Consider the following 20,298-nt stretch of genomic DNA (forward strand, 5'->3'; position numbering starts at 1 on the left):
TTTGTACTCGAGAATTTATTTTTCTACATAGTCACCACCATTCTCAATACACTTTTCCCAAGAATTCAATGACACATCTCTGATTCTGATGTACGTCTATGACAGGAGTTGCTTTTTTAGAGTTTCACACCGTCAATAGCTGCAACAGAGAGATTAAACATTCATGTCATGAATGCATAAGTTTAGTTATCATAACAATACAATTTGCAATCCTCTTTGACCCATTCAGGAAGAATAAAAAATTACTTTTGGAACATACCTCATATAATACTTTAATGTTAATAAGGAGGGCTTCACAGCACCATCAAAAGCAGAGTTAAAATCAAAGTCTGAAGAGAAATGATGTTGATAATGAAAATTTTATTGTTTCTGAAGAACACCAAATACGACTAAAGTCTTTGTTACCCCACTCTCTCTTAATAAATATAATTCTTAAGCGGGCCTTCACTGCCAAAAGTACCTTTAAAATTAAAGTATGAAGAAAAATAATGTTGATAATGATTATTGAGACAATGCCGAGTAAAACAAATAGTCCCAGTAAATTTCTAATTTCTTGCCCCTCCCTCCATTAGAAGTAAATGATGTTAATAAAGACAATAGTCTAAAGAGAGTTACTATGTACCAGCTACCAAAATTAATGCTATAATCTTAATAGGTGGTATGTAGGAGAACAGTCTTTAAATATGAAAGTTAGCAACGAATGCTCAATACGCTATCCTAGACCAACTGGCAGTCTACTCAGAGAGTGTATATAGGATATGTACTAGTCAGTTATATATCCATGAAATGTATACAGATGTTCAATATAAAGTTTAGGCTTGGCGGATATTGGACACTATAGGAACTAACTGACTGACTTGGTTGAGTTCGGGTTATTGATCAAGAAAAAGAATTGGGCAAGGAAAGGCACCATCCATAAAACTTTTGCTTCAAATAAAAACTTCATGAATATTTTCATGCGTGCATCCAGTCAATTACCTGTACGTGGTCCACCTGCGGTGATGATACCTCTTAGCTTACGCATTAATAAAAATAAGGATCGATGAAAATAAAGAAGAAGAAGAAGAAGAAGAAGAAGATTAATATTATTAGCAGTTTTTATTAGGTTTCATTTGTTTCACTTTCCTGAGGCAATACCAATATCATAACAGTTATGGACTATTCTTCTTTGATCTCTTCCACACGATTGCTTTCATTTGCGACTGTGCCCTCTATGTCTTCCTCTCCCTCTTCTTCCCCTTCTATTTCTTCTTCTTCATTTTCTGGGTTTCCATCTTCCGGCACCTTTTCTGAATTTTCAGTGGCTTCCTCTGTGATTGTTTCCGGGATCTTTTCATCCACTGTCTCTGTAACAGCCAGGTCATCCTTTTCCTCCTTCTTATCATCATTCTCAGAATCTGTAATGATTTCTCCTGCAGCTAATCTCTTATCTTTATCTAATTCCTGTAATAATGAAACAAGAAAAGACACATTTAGTTATGAAAATGCTATTTTACTGTGGTAAAAGAAAATCAAGAGGCAACGATGCTTATGTTCTGCTATCAACGACCTCCCGACTTCAACACACGACGCACTGCTGACACAACTCTCCACTTCAATAGTCAAGTCTAAAATCTACCTCTTCTGAAAAATCAGGCTCTTCTTTTATATCCATACGGATATATATATATATATATATATATATATAACTTTAGTTCCTTCTGCTATAATCGAAACCGAAACTAAAACTTAAGAAGAATTCTCGGTAAAAATATTTATTACAAAAAATGGAAGTCCATAAAAATTAAACAGTCATTCGGATGTAAGCATGACACACAAAATAAATAAATAACACATGCTATCCTATTAATATTTAGACTAGCGGGACCTGTGGAAATCCCACAGCGGCATTTTTCATCCGTGATATATTGTTGCTGGGCATTATTTGGGCATTCTGTTCAGCATGAATGAAGGCACAATCATATTATTTTAGCCCTTTTATTAAAACTATATCGTCCCTTACTAAAATAATAACTTCAATATATTTCCTGGGCTGATTATTTCATTACAAACACACCAGTAAATTAACCCACATTTCATCATTTTTCATAATTATTGAATATGTTACTATGTTCGACAATAATTTTTCATAATTTTAACCCACATTATCGTCCTTCCCCTTACTAAAATAATAAATTTGATATATTGTATGGGCTGATTATTTCATTAAAAAAAACACAACTACCAATTAACTCACATTTCATCATTTTTCATAATTCTTGGATATGGTACTAATATCGACAATAATTTTTCATCATTTAAACTGACCATATCGCACACCTTACTAAAATAATAATTTTGATATATTATCTTGGCTGATTATTTCATTACAAACACACCAATAACATTTCATCAGTTTTCATTATTCTTGGATATATCACTAATTTCGACAATATTTTTTTAATATTTTTAACCAACATTATCGCCCAACCCTGACTAAAATAATAACTTTGGTATAATTGCTGGGCTGCATATTGCATTACAAACACACCAATAAATTAGCCCCCATTTCATCATTTTTCATAATTCTTGGGTATGTTGCTAATTTCGACAACAATTTTTCATAATTTGAACCCACATTATCGTCCCATCCTTAATAAAATAATAACTTGGATATATTTTCTGGGCTGATTATTTTATTACAAACACACTAATGCATGAAATCACATTTCATCATTTTTATAATTCTTGGATATATTACTTATTTCGACAATAATTTTTCATAATTTTAACCCACATTTTCGACCCTCCTCGTTTACTAAATAATAACTTTGCTGATTATTTCATTACAAACACACCAATCAATTAATTCACATTTAAACATTTCTCATAATTTTTGGATATGTTACTTATTTCGACAATAATTTTTCATAAGTTAAACATACTTTATAGCTTCCCCCTTACTAAAATGATAACTTTGATATATTGTGTGGGCTGATATTTTTCTTACAACGCACCAATCAATTAACTCACATTTCATCTTTTTTCATAATTCTTGGATATGTTACTAATTTCGACCATCATTTTTTATCATTTTAACCGACATTATCGCCCCCTTACTAAAATAATAACTTTGATATATTGTCTGGTCTGATTATTTCATTGCAAACACACTAATGCATTAAATCACATATTATCATTTTTTGTAATTCTTGGATATGTTACTTATTTCGACCATAATTTTTCTTTAAATTAAAACTATCCCTATAGCCATCTCTTACTTTTGATATATTGTCTGGGCTGATTATTTCATTAGAAACACACCAATCAATTAACTAAAATTTCATCATTTTTCATTATTCTTGGATATGTTATTAATTTTAACAATAATGTTTCAAAATTTAGGCCCTCCTCATCGCCTTCCTGCTTACTTAAGTAATAGCGTTGATATATTGTCTGGTCTGATTATTTCATAATAAATACACCAATCAATTGACTCACATTTCATCATTTTTCGTAATTCTTAGATATGTTACTAATTTCGACAATAATCTTTTTATAATTTAAACCATCCTCATCGGCCTCTTTTACTAAAAAAGAACTTTGATATATTGTCTGGACTGATTATTTTATTTAAAAAATGCAACTATCAATTAACTCACATTTCATCATATTTCATAATTATTGGATATGTTACTAATTTCGACAATCATTTTTATATTTTTAACCCACATTATCAACCTCCCACTACTAAAATAATAACTTTCATGTATTATCTGGGCTGATTATTTCATTTCAAACAAACCAATCAATTAACTCACATTTCGTCATTTTTCATAATTCTTGAATATGTTACTAATGTCGACAATCATTTTTCATAATGTTAACTCACATCATCGCCCCCTTTGTTTAAGTAATAACTTGAGTGTATTGTCTGGGCTAATTATTTCATTGCAAACACACTAATGCATTAAATCACATATTATCATTTTTCATAATTCTTGGATATGTTACTAATTTCGACAATCATTTTTCACAATTTAAACCATCCTGATCGCCCTCTCTTAATAAGATAATAATTTTGATATATTGCCTGGGCTGATTATTTTATTATAAACACACCAATTAATTAACCCACATTTCATCATTTTTCGTAATTCTTGAAAATGTGTCTAATTTCGACAATACTTTTTCATAATTTAAACACACCTTATCGCCCTCTCTTACTAAAATAATAACTTTGATATATTTCCTGGGCTGATTATTTCATTACAAACACACCAATCAATTAACTCATATGTAATCATTTTTTATAATTCTTGGATATGTTATTAATTTCGATAATAATTTTTCATAAGTTTAACACACCTTACAGCCTCTCCCTTACTAAAATAATAACTGTGATATATTGCCTTGTCTGATTATTTCATTACAAACGCACCAATCAAGTAACCCACATTTCATCATTTTTCCTAATTCTTGGATATGTTACTAATTTCAACAATAATTTTCATAAATTTAAGCTACTATGTCGCTCCCCCTTACTTAAATAATAACTTTGATTTATTGCCTGCGCTGATTACTTCATTACAAATGCATCAATCAATTCCGAGTATTTTCATAGTATATATGTTCCATCTATCCAATCCCAGGTGATGCCGCATATTCTGGTAGTATATATCTTTCACTTATCCCATTCGATTCCGGGTGAGACTCTGTATTCTGCTACTATATGTTTTCCACCTATCTCATTTAATACTGGGGGACACTTTCTGCTCCTTCAAACCCGGGACTGACTTCATGTCCACCACCCTACTATTAAAAATATACATGAAATAAAGTAATGTTTAAATCGTAAACTGTTTCAGTCATTTCTGGGATGGACTTTATATCCCCAACTCACAGCTAAAAATATACATGAAATAATGTAATGTCTAAATAGTAAACTGTTTCAGCCCTTTCAGGGACTGACTTCATATCCCCCACCCCACTGTTATAAATATACATTAGATAAAGTAATGTTCAATGCGTAAATGGTTTCAGCCATTTCTGGGACTGGTTTCATATTACCACACTACTGTTAAAAATATACATGAAATAAAGTAATGTTTAAATCGTAAACGGTTCAAGTCATTCCCAGGACTGAATTCATATCCCCCACCCCGTTTAAAATACACTTGAAATAAAGTAATGTTTAAATCATAAACTGTTTCAGCAACTTTTCGAGATTAATACATTAACGCATTAACATGGTTAGAGATTAGGCAACCATTGCTTCAACATGAATTTCTGAATGCAATATCAGTCTCAGCATTCCAGTGACTTAAATTCCCCCCTTTTTGGTCTTGGTTAATGGAGGAGAAACCCTTCATTATTGATACAATTTTTATTTTTGTTCCTGACCAGATTGCCCATTTGGGGAACTGGTTTCCCCTCAAATTTTTAACTAACCTCATGTCCAATTCTGCCCTTGTACGGAGGCAAGTAAACAAAAAATAAATATCAGAAGGGACATTTTTCAGAGCATCTTATAATTAATCAGAAGAGACATTTCTAGTGCATTTTATAATTAATCAGAAGGAACATATCCAGGACATTTTGTAATTAAATCAGAAATTACTTTTCCCAGTTACTTTTGTAATATTAAAACTTTGTTATATTAAATATAGTACCTATTTACAATGTCTCCCGACGGGACAGATTTAGACACCAGGGCCGTTTTTTAACGTGGAGAAAAGGAACAAAAAATTGTCTTAGTCGTAAAGGATTTCTCCTCCACTGAGAGAGAAGAAATTGAAATGTAGCGTCTGAAGAACAGATACTACACTTTGATCTTGGCGAAAAGGCCAAGAAGAACAAATCATTTTGATTAGCTTTGCCTCAACAGCGACACCAATTTTTTTATTCATCATAGTTCAGAAAAGTTATGTAGCAGTCATAAATAAAAATCTATTTTCTCTTGTGAATGCCTACCCCACCCGTCTGCTGAGTGATTCGGCCACACACTGACCAATCAGCTGGGAGAGTGTACTGATTCATCTGTTCCCTAAGGAACTTTTATAGCATCTTTGGGAATCACAGTCAGTCACCAGACAGAACCTGATAAGCATCAAAAGTCGTCTATGCTGAAATGTCCAGTAATACTTTTACTTAATTGTTATGAAACTCACTATAAAAAGTCTTCTTTAATTTGATGCTTTGATTTACACTAAAAATAATATTTTCATTTAACAAATTGAGTTATTATAAAAAAAAAAAAAAAGAAATTTTGAAAGAATAATAATTTTCTTAAAATAAAGCATGAAGAAAAAGTTGCTTAATCAGAATGATGAGTTACTGAAATAAATACTAGTACCTGGATGAAAGTCTCACAAGAACTGATAAGAGTTATTTTCTTTCCATGGGAAAATTTTTAAGGTATTCAAAAACAGATTTAAACAAAAGGTTATCATTTCAGACATTGTTAGGTCGATTGACAATACAATGCAGTTTCATACAGTATAGGATGTTAAAGGTTAAATTAAATCGTTAAAGCTTCAATAACGAAACTGTTGGTACTTACTGCACAATTTAATATCTTTTGTTCCCAGCTGCTGGCATTGAACGTTTCCTTGTCGTATGGCAACAAGGATTTGAAACCAGTTTCTTTGAAGCAAACTTTTGAAGCTGGATACTTTTCCTAACGCCAACAATTTTATTCATGATTCACACAAAGTGGGTCACCAACCATGGTCAACAGTTCCCACTCAACCGAGTCAGTCAATCAGCTGTAATGGCGACCGACACTCGCCAAGCTCACATTTTACAACAAGCATCTGTGCATTTCATGGAGATTCATCTGACCAGGACATATTCAACACAAACTCTCTGAGTAGGCTGTAATTTGGTCCGAGACTGCTTATTAATTATTCATGGCTAACCTCCATATCGTTCACCTATCCGCCACCTAGAGATCTGGTGGATGGGGAGATGGTCGCTCATTTCTGTCTGATGTGTAGATATTGGATAGTGGAAAGAACAAATACATGCCGAAATAATATTTATGTGCATCAACACCAAATGTGATTCGAGTCCCTTGTTCTACATGAAAGTAAGCCAAATAGAAATTGTCAGGTACATTTTGCACTCGAAGGTCAAGATCATTGACCAATAGAGATCAGTATTGAAAACGGCATCGTTGGAGAAAAGTATACCATATAATGAAGTTCCAGGGACAAGCACATTGTTTCCATCAGCAGTGACTTTTTTTTTGTATTCCTTCAGTTTCATTTTTTATAAATTCAAGTAAAAATTATTATAAAACAAGTAAAATCCTAATGCATCTCTACATATTATAAAAGTGGCCTTGTTTGTCCGTAGAACAGTCTCTACCAAACTACTCTGTCCATTTTTAGTCTACCAACTTGAAATTTGATACATATGATGGAACAAAATCGATTTGGTTTTTTTTTTCCAGAAAAATAGCTGCTATGGGGTCAAAATTAAAACATTGGAACTTGGCAGGCACAAATATAGATTAATACGTTTAACTGAGTTAATTTGTCAAGTTTTGATATGCATGTTTCGTTAGCTCAGATGGTAATGAATACTGTTAGAAAACTAAATGTTTTGGTTTCGGTTCTAGCTAATGGCACGCAAGACATACTTTTTAAAAACTATTGAAATCATCACTATATACTGAGTACAATATAATGATCAATAGAGAATTGGCTCTGTAATATTAAATATGAAATCTGCATAAATTAAAATATCATATGTAAGAGTATTTTATAACCGGCGGCCTGCTAGGATATATATAATTTAAAATTTTAAATAACTAATGCAGTTATAGTTGATTACTGCAAAACTTATCTGTTATGTTTCTTGGACAATCCATCTGTTCTTTTCTTTTTCTTTTTTTTTTTTAGAATACTATTTTTCTTAAATGCAAATCAAATTACAATATTATGTAAATTTAATTTGGTTCGTAAATAAAGGAAAATAGACTACGAATTACATTTGAGTTGATTGTCTTGCGAACACACGATTATTTGAAGTTATGTTCACAAAAACTGAAACATTTCTCTTTTTCGTTTCATAAAGCTCAGCTTTTCTCTCTTTCTATTTAACATATTATAATGGATTTTTTTTTTCTATAGTCATCGCTTATGAAGACCCAGATGCCACTCAAAGATAAGAGTTAATGAGTGCCAGATGATGATCGGTGATAGTGTGCAAAAATTCATTATTTAAAAGAGGACAACTCAAGAAGAACATGTTTAAGTTCGACTTGAAAACGACCATGTTATAGTCATCTGTAAAGCAGCTCTGTGATATTGTGTTCCACAAACGAACAGTTCTAGCTAAAAAAAAGCTTTGCTCATGGAATTTTCGTTTAGTTTTAGGCACGGATAGAGAGTAAGGGAGATTGCTGACAGTGGCTGTAGCTAGATAAGTGTTTGCCGTGAATGTTTTATAGAAGGGGGGGGCCTAAAGTGAAGCTCAGTCGAACACCTGCCATTAAATTAGCAATAGAGTAGGGATAGGCTCACAACGTTTTTTTCTGTGAGAAGGAGGTAACAGGAAGGAAAAGAAGACATTGCTCACAGGATTTCAAAGTCGGTTTTGTACCCTGTCAGATGTTTAACTCTCCATAAAATTAACATAAAAAATTATGCTTCCAGTGTTAAAATGTAAAATCATAGAATTATATCAATAATTTAATAATTTTTCATATTTAAATTATTATTAGCATTTCTCATGATCTAAAGAAAAAAAAAATCTACCACTGCCTTTTATTTAGAGCGGGGGATTTCTCTACACATTCATTTCAGATGGTGGAGGTTGTTTGACTTGCTATTTGCTTTCCAATGTAAGTCATTCTAATGCTATTTGTTTATGAAATGCTAATCAAGGACTGAACTAAAAAAAGCGCATCAATTAGGAGTGTAGGTAAGTAATAACTCTTCATACCATGGTATTTCGAATCCTAATGCTTCTCATCAGAAGAGGAGAGAAAATGCTAGGTAACATAATAGGAATGCAACGTCTAGCGATAGTTACATTAGGAGCGAAATAAGTGTGCAGTGAGAAATAAAATATTGAGACTGTTTAGGGGTGGGAGAACTAAATTGATCTCTGTGACATAGGAGGGGTATAGCTTTTATTATATTATATTATATTATATTATATTATATTATATTATATTAGCATATATATATTATGTTAGCATAGGTGCCTGGGTGTTTGTAGGTGTATGGTGAGCAAAAAAAAAAAAGTGGTAGTAGGAAGGCAGGCTTGAACTCGTATCGCAAGGGAGGGAAAGGATGGGGAAAAAACCTAACGTCTTTGCTGTTACGACCACCACCAAACCGGAAATGACGTAGGTTTTAATTAAGGCTAGACAATCGAAAAGAAGAGGATGACTTTCGTAAATATCGTCGAAAAAAGCGACATCCCCCCTGTAGAAAAGTGCCCAGTTGCAAGTGAAGATATTAATGTTTTTAACCAATTTTTCAATATTTGTCGTCGGAAAGGTCGAACTTCAAAACGATACTGATCTTGTAAAAATTAGTCGCCTCTGTCGAAAGTTTTAGGTAGACATGCAAACATACATACATACATTTATATATTGGTAACTCAAATTTTTGACCCAAACCAATTAAAAAGCTTGCCCTACCTCTGAATACCTTGTATGTAAAATGTTATTAAGTTAGATCTATGTCCAAGCAACCTATATGTAAAATTTCAAGTGTTTAAACCCAAAAAGGAGTTTGGTAGAGTTCTCAAAGGTAAAATCATTGAACTTTGACTCCTTAACAGCCAAATTTCTGGCCGAAAACCGATTACAAAAATTATGCCAAATCTCAATACCCTGTATATCAAATTTCGAATCTGTAGACTGAAAATTGATAGAGTTATTGTATAGGGAAATGCGCGCACACACACACACACACACACACACACACACACACACACTTTTATAGATATATACTATACTCCTCCTATATCACATAGATCAATTTAGTTCTCCGAACCCCAAACAGTCTCAATATTTTATGTCTCACTGCATAATACAGTTCTTTATATCTCAAAAACTACTTATGTCTGCCAAATTTAAATGAGATTTTTTTAATCTGCATAATCGAAAACCTTTTTTAATCTGCATAATCGAAAACCTTTAAGAGTCATAATTTTAAAGAAAATTGTGGAAGTGAAGCTAATGTAAAAATTTATCCTCCAAAAAGACAAAAGCAAAGTTAATGTCTGTGCAGTGTCGATAATGAATCCGGGAAAGAAAATTAAATAAAATATTCCACAGAAAGTATAATTGGTAAACAAACAAACACATAACAAATAGACACAACATACTGGAAATCATCCAATGCGAACAATCAAACATCACACCCAACCTCACTAACACACAACTACTCACCCTCAAAAATATGAAAGATAAAAACTTAATATTCCTACCCGCTGACAAAGGCAAAGAATTTTGCATCATCAACCAAGATACATACGAATCCCTAGCACTAGAACACCTCAACGATGGAACACTATATTCTCCCACCACAAACATCTCTTCCACAGATATCGAAAATCAAATCAATACAGCCTGGACCGCAATATGCAAAAAAAGAAACATACCCAATAGATACATGCGAAATAGCATTACTAGAAACAGCAAACTTCCCAGATTCTACCACCTAATAAAAACACACAAAAACAGCCCATCTGCACAAATTAGACCGATTATATCAAGCATAGAAGGACCACTATACAAAATATTCTGGCTACTATCACAGATACTCAAACCCCTACTTCCCACCTATCCAGGTCACATTAACAGCTCTGAGGAAGTCATGCACAGACTACAATCATCACCATTCCAACATCTACAATGCAATATGCCTTCAGCCTAGATGTTGTCTTGCACTACACATCAGGTTCCAAAACGCAGACCCACATATCAAATTTACCATTGAACACCCTAACACATCCGGACATCTACCATTACTCGATTTCACACTCTACATCACAGAAATGGGCCAAGTAAACACCAACTTCTACAAGAAATCCGCCTGCCATGACATTTTCGTGAACTATAAGTCAGCACTACCTACACAAGCAAAAATAAGTTATGTTACAAATGAAATAAACAGCATTCGCAACAGATGCACGAATGAAACGGACAAGATCACCTCCATTGAAAAGTTCCATCAAACCCTACAACTAAATGGATACCCCCACAAAAACCATACAACACATTAATACACTTAAAAGAAAGCAAACACATAAAATAACTAACACATGCTTTCTTAAAATACCACATTTTAATGATAAAGTAACTACAGCCATACGCAAAGCCATTCACAAAGAACAACTAGATATACAACTTGCACACACCGGCCCAACGTTAAGACAGCACCTATCTAAAACCGAAACTACATCTATGAACAAACCATGCTCTTTATACAACTGCCCCATAAAAAACACAGGATTATGTGAATGTACATATTCAGTATACCAAATTCAATGCAAAATTTGTAATGAATCATATATCGGAAGTTCTATAAGACCGTTACATATCTGAATTAAAGAACACATTACCACCAAAACATCGTCATTCTTCAAACATATGTCTCTAAAACATATTCCAGATAAAAACATTAACGTGAGAAGTTTAGCAAATGATAGGAATCAGGGAAACTTCAGATTAAAAGAATCAATACTGATTGAAAAGTTAAAACCAAAAATTAACAGTAAAACCGAAAAATCTAACATACTAATATTTTCCATGTACGGTCTTCAGTCATAACTCATACAGCAAAAAAAAAAAACCCAACTCACTTTAATAACTACATAATCTAAACAACTTAACGAATGAAGAAATAGATATATAATTTCTCTTAGATTAACCGTATCTATACAAATTCCCTTGATCATATATCTACATATAAGTAAAAAAAGAAAAAAAATCACCTCCATTAACCGCTTACATAATTTTTGAACCTCCAGAGCGTCTAATATCTTACAAAATCTTTTAAATAACAGCGGCTAATCGTAACCGTATCAAACAGAATTTTGAATTAAAATCTTACAAAAAAATAAAATAATAATTTAAACAATGACAGTTTATAAGCACATAATAAAACATGAATTACTTCCCCTGAACAGAAAGCCTGTAGACAAGTAAAAATGAATTACCTCCCTTGAACATAACTGAATGATTAATCTTTGACTGTTTGAATTTAAATTACACAAAAAAAAAAACATTTAAATAACAACGCCAGTTATAACCATATCCTGCAGAATTTGAATTACCTCCCTTGATCTTAAAATCTAGAGATTAATTTACACTGAATATTTAACAACATTAATTAATCTTTGAGCGTTTGCATTTAAATCTAAATAAAACAGCCATTTCGCAATTTACATCATAGAGAAAGGATTCATTTCTCCCCTGATGATGGGTTATTACCAGAAAGGACCTTTGGAATTAAATACCACCCACAGTTGAAATTCAGGTAGATAAATGAATACCTATATATTAAAAAATATATATATAATAAATAAAAAAAGAAAGAAAAAAAATATTGAATTATTTATTATTCATATATTTATTTATTTATCTTTACACGACGACTGTACATTCCTGCACTGTTCTAGCTTTCTAAAAATACCTTTTATATAACAAATAAGTAGTTACATAAGCAATGCAATTAACTCTAAGACCTACCTGTATAATATATTTGCGTGTTAACTTATTTGTAAGCATTTATTGAGTTATAAAAAGAAATTGCGGACACAATAAGTAACAGAATTGAAGCCCAGTTAATTTGTTGAAAATATAAAAGTAATTCAAATCGTCCACAGTTATAGCAAATGAAAATAAAAAAGAACAAAAAACAAAACAAAAAACAAAGATAAACACAAAAAAATAGCACCCTGTAAGGGTCGATAGGCTGCTCTAAAATTGAAAAATGAATAAAGGTACGTGTAAATGTTTTTTTTTCAGATCTTTGTTTTTTTTAGGGGGGGGGGCTATGGGGGGGGGCTAGCGGCATGTAAGTATTTTGTGCATAGGTAAGTGTAAGGTTATCAGTATTTAATTTTTTATTATGAACGGTTAATATGCTTGTATTTGGTTTATTTTTTACCATGATTGGCTTATGTAGAGAGCAACGCCATATTGTAAAATTTCTGGAGCGTTCGTTTATGTATTGAAAGTGTGGATTCCTGAATATGTGAATTGTCAGGTCCCAGCCAATCAGAATTGGCAGGCTTTGAGAAAGGGTAAATTTATCATTTATGAATCGGGAAATGGAAAAATTATGTTGTTTATATGTATCTAATAACCAGCTACAATGAGTGCAATAACAGTATCATTGGAAAATGCAGAATTGGACCTGGTGGCAACTGATAACAGTGGGAGAACTAAATATTTATAGAGGAAAATAGGGATTTCTTCCTTTATAGATGTTGCGATTGTAATGGGGTTGCTCTTTGGATGCAATGTAGCATTTTATTATGATGACTTAATGTGTCTAAAATTGTGTTCGGAAATGAAATAAGATAGTGGCTAATAGGCTAGATGTAGTGAATTTGTATGTGGCATCTGTTTTGGCAAACCTATGATATGTTGGTCCGCAGGGGAATTTCTGAAGTCATTTTATTATATATATATATATATATATATATATATATATATATATATATATATATATATATATATATATATATATATATATATATGATTTAAAATAACAGCAAGGGGAGACTTGATTCCAAATATTTCTCATATGTTTCTCTCCCCTCTTTTAAAAATAGGGTCCGATTATGAATATCTCTAGTATCACATAATCCTTATACACTGTGAAATTTACTTTATGTATGCAAATTAAAAGGTGAGATATAATATATGAGAAATATTTGAAATCGAATCTCCCCTTGCTGTTATTTCAGATCATTTGAAACCATAGCAGCAAATTTTAGTCCTCCCTCCAACAAGGCCAGCGGTTTTGAGGAAATATCAGATATTTTGTAATTCATATGCAAAACTAGGAAAACAAATGACTATACATATGTACATAATTTGATAGCTGTAAAAAAGTGCCAAAAATAGGCTCTAGATGATGGATCAACCCTTAATATGCGACCTTAAGGGTAAATGTCACATAGCCCACTACATAAATCAGGTAATTGCCTTTCCAATGAGCCTTCATTTGTCAAATTCTGATCAATAGTCGCTGAAATTTGAAACTTATAAAATTGCCAAAAATCTCTCTCTCTCTCTCTCTATATATATATATATAAATGTGTGTGTGTGTGTGTGTGTGTGTGTGTGTGTGCGCACACTAGGCGTGTAAGTTCCATGATAGGAACATTGAGTTAATTTGAATAAAATAAAACATACATAAGATACGTTTGAAAGCCAAATCACTATGCAATTCACAAACATAAACAAATATTTTATTATTTTGAAATTTATAATTTATATATTTTGGAATCAAACTCCATCCTCAGAATTTTGTACATTTTTGTTTCTTCTTTCTTGCCATGTTGTTAAGTTGGGGAAAAGAAAAATCAATTAGTTAAGTTTAGTTTTGTGGGACGAAACTACATAAAAATTTGCAGGCTTTTTGAAGATTATAATACTATTCTATGGTTAAAATTTGTTGACAGTTGGTAACAAAACAAAAACTATATTTATATTTTCAAACCAATAAAATATGCCCAAATTTGCCTACATTTGCATATATAGTGTCCTGCAGGCCAGCTTCAGTTTTGCTGCTTCTGTTGTCTTTCCTGTCGCCTTACTAGGCCACTAATTTTTATATATATATCTCAAACTCTCTCAGACAAAAGTCAACACTGCTCACTCGCATATATACTTTTTGTTTAAGTTTCTAATAAATATCATGTAATATACGTTTATAATTGGTATTAACAAATACTACTATATATATGCAATAAATTCAACTATAGTACTATTATAATCGTAATTACAATTAAAGATTTTATGTAAAAAGCCAATAGGGCTTTAAAAACATTTTTAGCATTTCATTTTCAAGGGAGATAATTACATGAAACTTCCAGTGTCAAATGGTGTTGATGTTGTGGAGAATTGATATATTTTTATCTTAGAGAAAACGCTAAGGAGCTATAGAAAATATTTTTATGAGACTAGGAATTTTTAAATGAATGAAAAATAAATCTATTAAAAATATAGTGTATCAATGTACAGTTTTTTGAATAAATAGTTTACATTTGATTTATTTATATCAATAATATTGTGGGGTCTGCTTCGTTTTTGACATTTATCTATATATCTATAAAAGTGAGAATGTGTGTGTGCATGAGGACAATTCTCAATCTATATATTCAACGAATTTTTGATCTACAGACTTGAAATTTGGTATATAGAGTATTCAGACATGTGGAAAACTTTTTAATTGGTTTTCATCCAGAGAAAAGGCCTGCTAAGGGATCAAAATTTAAAAATTGGTACTTGGGAGTCATTGGATTTTTTTTTTTTTTGTCAACTGTTTCATGACTGCACATGCACGAATCATTCACATAATAGCTTTCTTATGTTAAGAATAAATAAGTTTGAAAACATGTTTTAAACAACGTGGCAAGCTGGCCTAATGGTTACCGTACTTGACTCACTGTCTTTAGGTTTTGGTTTTGATCTTCGAGTATTTTCTTTTTTGTTACTTGCAAAGCGTGAACTGTTTAGAAAAACAATACTTGCATGCACATATCTTAGTTTCTTTTCGTATTTTTACTTTTCTTTTTAAGGAATTTAATATTACATTCAATACCGGGCAACACCGGGTATATCTGCTAGTGTGGGATAAAACAAAAGAAACAAATACCTTGATGATTGGTAGCAATTGTTGTTCAAATTCAGGTGTCAGCTCAAAATCTTCAATCACATTATAATTTCCAGTTACAGAGAATTGAACTGGGAATGAAAAGACAAGACCTTCTGGTACTCCATACCAACCTGACAAAAAAAATTAAACACACATTTCTTACGTTTTATAAACCTTGTTTGCTTTAAAAAGATTTAACATTTTTTTTTTTTCATTTAAAATAAATCAGAATCAAATCAATCTCTATTTATAAAGTTAGGTATGTGTATATGTTTATATTTTTTGCATGTACAGGATCCACTCCTGAAATAATTAACTGATCATTATGAATTGTGGAACACAGCTTCTATGCGTAAGAGATCGTAATATAGACTATATTAAGTTTAATTTTGTTATGCAAAGAGGGTAAAAAAGAATTTCTTTACCTTTGATGTTTTGTGCGAAATTTTGATGAAAGTTATTAGACATGAATTAATCAATATTTCACAAATTTCAGTTTCATGTAACGATTAATTGAACTGGAATCGGGAATCTAAAAAATCAGAACTTTTTGCGGTATTAGAATCGGAAAAAATTGTGCCTATTTCCCAATGCCACAACACGATTCTTTTTATTGTTTTCATTTGTTTAAAACTTGATAGTCTTAATAATGTAATAAATTTGGTTAATTGGTTAATTGCTGGTACATAACTTTTTGAGAGGGTAGCAAATGGGTTGCAATAGGATAACCAAATCTGACTCAAAAGGGAAAGGGTGGGTGCAAATTTTAATTTGCAAAAGAAATGTTTACAATATTAACATATGAAAGTCAAAAGTGTTCTAATTTTTGCAAGCTGGTTCAAAAATCTTATCGTACCAAAAAGTAAGAATCGAGCTTGTATCTGAACCCTACATCTTTCAGATACAAGCTCGATTTGCCAACACCTAAAACAACATGGCTGTCCACATTCCCAATTTAAAAATTTCTAGTTGAAAACACGAAAATCATTTATATGGATCCAACCGTAAACAGAATAATAATACAGGAAGCACTGTATATAAGAGCTAAACAGCCAAAAATTAACAATGTAAATTTTTAAAACAGTAATAACATTTTAAGCTGCCTGGGTACATAACTATCCAATATGTGTGCGTGTGTGTGTGTGTGTGTGTGTGTGTGCGTGTGTGTGTGTGTGCGCGTGTGTGTGTGCGCGTGTGTGCGTGCGTGCGTGTGTGTGTGTGCGCGCGCGTGCATGTGTGTGTGTGTGCGCGCGTGTGTGCGCACGTGCGTGTGTGTGTGTGTTTGTGTGCACATATAGTTACATATGTATATTTACATATATATTGTGATGTAAATTTATAAATTAATTAGAAAAAAAACTGTAACTTCTATATATTTTGTAAATCACACTTTTAAACTATTTTATATATTTTTTAGCCACGTTCTTAACACGTTAAAAACATTTTCTTTTTTTACATACGAGATGCTTCACTATTTAAAAAAATTTAAATGTAATTTGAACTGAAGCATATTAAAGCATCCAGATTTTAAATGAAACACTAATCAAAAGCTGCCTGAAGACGACTGAAGAAAATCAGTTGAAAGTACTTGCGACAAAACAAAAAACAGATGGATGAAAAATGAAGAAATTATAAAAAAAAAAAGACGACCAAGCAAAATCACTCTGTGCTGTTCAACAATGTATGTATATATCTAATATATATATATATATATATATATATATATATATGTTCCTTGACAGTGTCTGTTTCATAGCACAAAATCAATCACTTAATTATTATATCAATTAGGGAATCTATTTTGCCCTTAACTCATCAGAAGAAATAGCAACAATCAATCCATCAAAAGGAAAGTAAAGTGCGTTTTGGCATGATTAAAATCCGAAAATTGGAAGAGAAGCTGTAAATACCTTATATGTTTACATTACGCCATTTGGAATTTAGAAAATTTTCTAAATTATTCTCTTAACTAATTCATTAACTATCTTATTAAGAATAAATATGTTGACACAACAAACAGAGATCATAGGAGAGCATTTCGCTCTTGACCATTATCAAAGTTTTCCTTTCAATTACCACAGCATTATTGGTGACTTGTCTCACACGACGTTCATTGACATACCCACTCCCAAAACCTTGATATCTATGATGCCATGCATCATGTTGTTGACATCTCTTTGTTTTATTCTACAATAACTATTTTCGCTGCTACTAAAAGAAACTGAATTCGACTATCCTGGATCCAGGTTAATGTCTTACTTCTCAGGGGTCACTCTGGTAAAGACCCTGGGTGTTGAAAGGTCCTGTCTGGTGAATTACTACTTCCTCATGTTGTAAAAAGATCAAAGGGAAAATCATCCAGCATTGGTCATCAAAGTCTGTATCACTAAGGAGCAAAGGTCATTTAAGCCAAAAGAAGAAAGAATAACACTTTCATGACTGGTCTTTTCGGATAAAGTAACAATAATTATTTTTTGAAAAATGATACACTGATTCTTCACAAGTCTTAACTTAAACTCTAAATATTTGTGTCTGGTAACGGTAAATTTTTTTTTTTGTGTGTCGCGATAATTTTCAAGTTTAGCGATTTCAACCCTAAGTCCGAGGGTCAGACTCTCAGTAGCATGATGTTCAGTGGGGAGCAAAGTGGAGTCTCGGTCCAGTCAAGTTCAGTCTCTCCATCAATCTCTTTGAAGCTCCCGATGCACCAACTTATATGGAGAATTTGCTGGGGTATGACTTTGCACCTCTACTAATAGAATTTAACCCACAATTCTCGATAATACATTATCGGTCTAACTTCTTGGTTCTAATATGCAAGAATCTGCTCTTATGACACTGGAATGATTAGCAGATTTATAACATGCCTTTTATTTTATTTTTTCTTCTTCATTTATTTTCCATTTCTCTCTGCTACCAAGACTGAGACTTTCCTCCTGCCATTTGGGCCGATCCTCTCAAATCATAATTTTTCTTTATTTAATTTATTTGTTTCCAACACAGAAAAGGGGTTATCGGCAGGTATTTTAATTGGTTAACAGCGTTAGAGGTACCAACCAGTCTGCCCAATATCTTGTTCTGCCAATAATCAGTGTCTGAATAACAATCCGTCGTTGATTATCCTTGTTTCGATATTGGTAAAGAGCCTAATGTTCTTTGTGTGGACATGACTCTATGTCAAGATTACCTTCGAGGAGAAAGATGCTTCACACGCTAAATAAAGCGCCATTAAAAATGTCAGTTAATGTTTTGTTTCACAAATCCTCAGAAAGTGAATTTATCATCAGATCCTATTTAGTTTTATTGCTCAGAAAATAACTCAGTGGCTTCTTTGGAGAAACCCCCGGAATATTTCTTATCAAACTCTTTTATTTTATGACATCTATGAGCAATAGACACAGTTCGAACCCTCTCCTCCTTCCCATTTTCTTCCTCAAGCTTTTCTTTCATTTTCTACCTTGTCTTTGCCTTCTTTTCCACTGTCTGAATTTTGATATTTTTCTCTGTGGCACATCAATCCTTTTTAACCCGTCAATATTGTCACACTTACACTGTTCAGATTTCATTATTACAAAATAATGAGTCTGCTACCCATGTTGATACATACGAGGGATGTGCAATAAATAATGCCCCTAACCCACTTCCAGTTGTCTGATCTAGCTGAAATTTTGCATATACAATGATTTATATCTCTACAGGTTATGTGGCAAATTACAGCTCTGAACTAATTGTGGTTTCTGTTTTACAGGTATTTGAACTGAGTTAGGTGTGAAATGGAACCTGTTGAATGTTGAGCAGTGATCCAGTTTTTGTATTTGAAAGGACGCCCACCACAGGAGACTTTTAATGAAATGAAAGAAACTTATGGTGATAATGCCCCATCATATGATCTTGTAAAACGCTGGCATCGTGAATTCTGTGGAAGTCTGTGGAAACAACTCCCAGACCTGGTCGCCCCCCCCCTTCTGCCATTGATGAGGCATCTGTCCGTCAAGTTGAGGCTGCCATTTTGGAAGATCGGCGCATTACTATACGCCAAATAGCCCAAGATGTCAAGATTAGTACAGGGTCTGTGGAAATTATCATTCATGACCATTTGCACATGCATAAGGTGTCTGCCAGATGAATTCCCAGGTTGCTCACACCATTCCAGAAGCGAGAACGCGTCGAGTGCTCGAGGATGAATTTGGAGATGTGCCAAGAAGATGAGTCAAAGTTTTTCAAAAGACTGATTACACAGGATGAAACCTGAGTCTATCACTATGACCCAGAGACCAAAGCCCAGTCAATGCAGTGGAAGCACTTGGACTCACCACCTCCAAAGAAGGCAAGGGTGCAGCCCTCCACTGACAAGGTCATGCTCACAGTCTTTTGGGACCAGGACGGAGTAGTGATGACAGATTTCCTGGCAAAAGGTACCACAATTACAATAGCCTATTATGCTTCACTTTTGACGAAA

At 32.7% G+C, this 20,298-nt stretch overlaps 1 protein-coding gene across 1 annotated transcript in view; it reads right to left on the reverse strand.

Annotated features, from left to right (window-relative positions):
* Positions 1–1,079: 1,079 nt before the first annotated feature.
* LOC145284491 (putative malate dehydrogenase 1B) overlaps positions 1,080–20,298 on the reverse strand; it is a 36,823-nt gene continuing 17,604 nt past the window's right edge. Inside the window, exons 4-5 of the mRNA XM_080133367.1 lie at positions 15,840–15,970; positions 1,080–1,443 (exon numbers count right to left, since the gene is read on the reverse strand). Of these exons, the coding sequence (XP_079989493.1) occupies positions 1,159–1,443; positions 15,840–15,970 (416 nt within the window). The 3' untranslated portion in view covers positions 1,080–1,158. The remainder of the gene's footprint in view (positions 1,444–15,839; positions 15,971–20,298) is intronic.

Source organism: Euprymna scolopes, chromosome 9 (assembly GCF_053919585.1).
Source record: "Euprymna scolopes isolate OS-2025 chromosome 9, ASM5391958v1, whole genome shotgun sequence".
NCBI lineage: Eukaryota > Metazoa > Mollusca > Cephalopoda > Sepiida > Sepiolidae > Euprymna > Euprymna scolopes.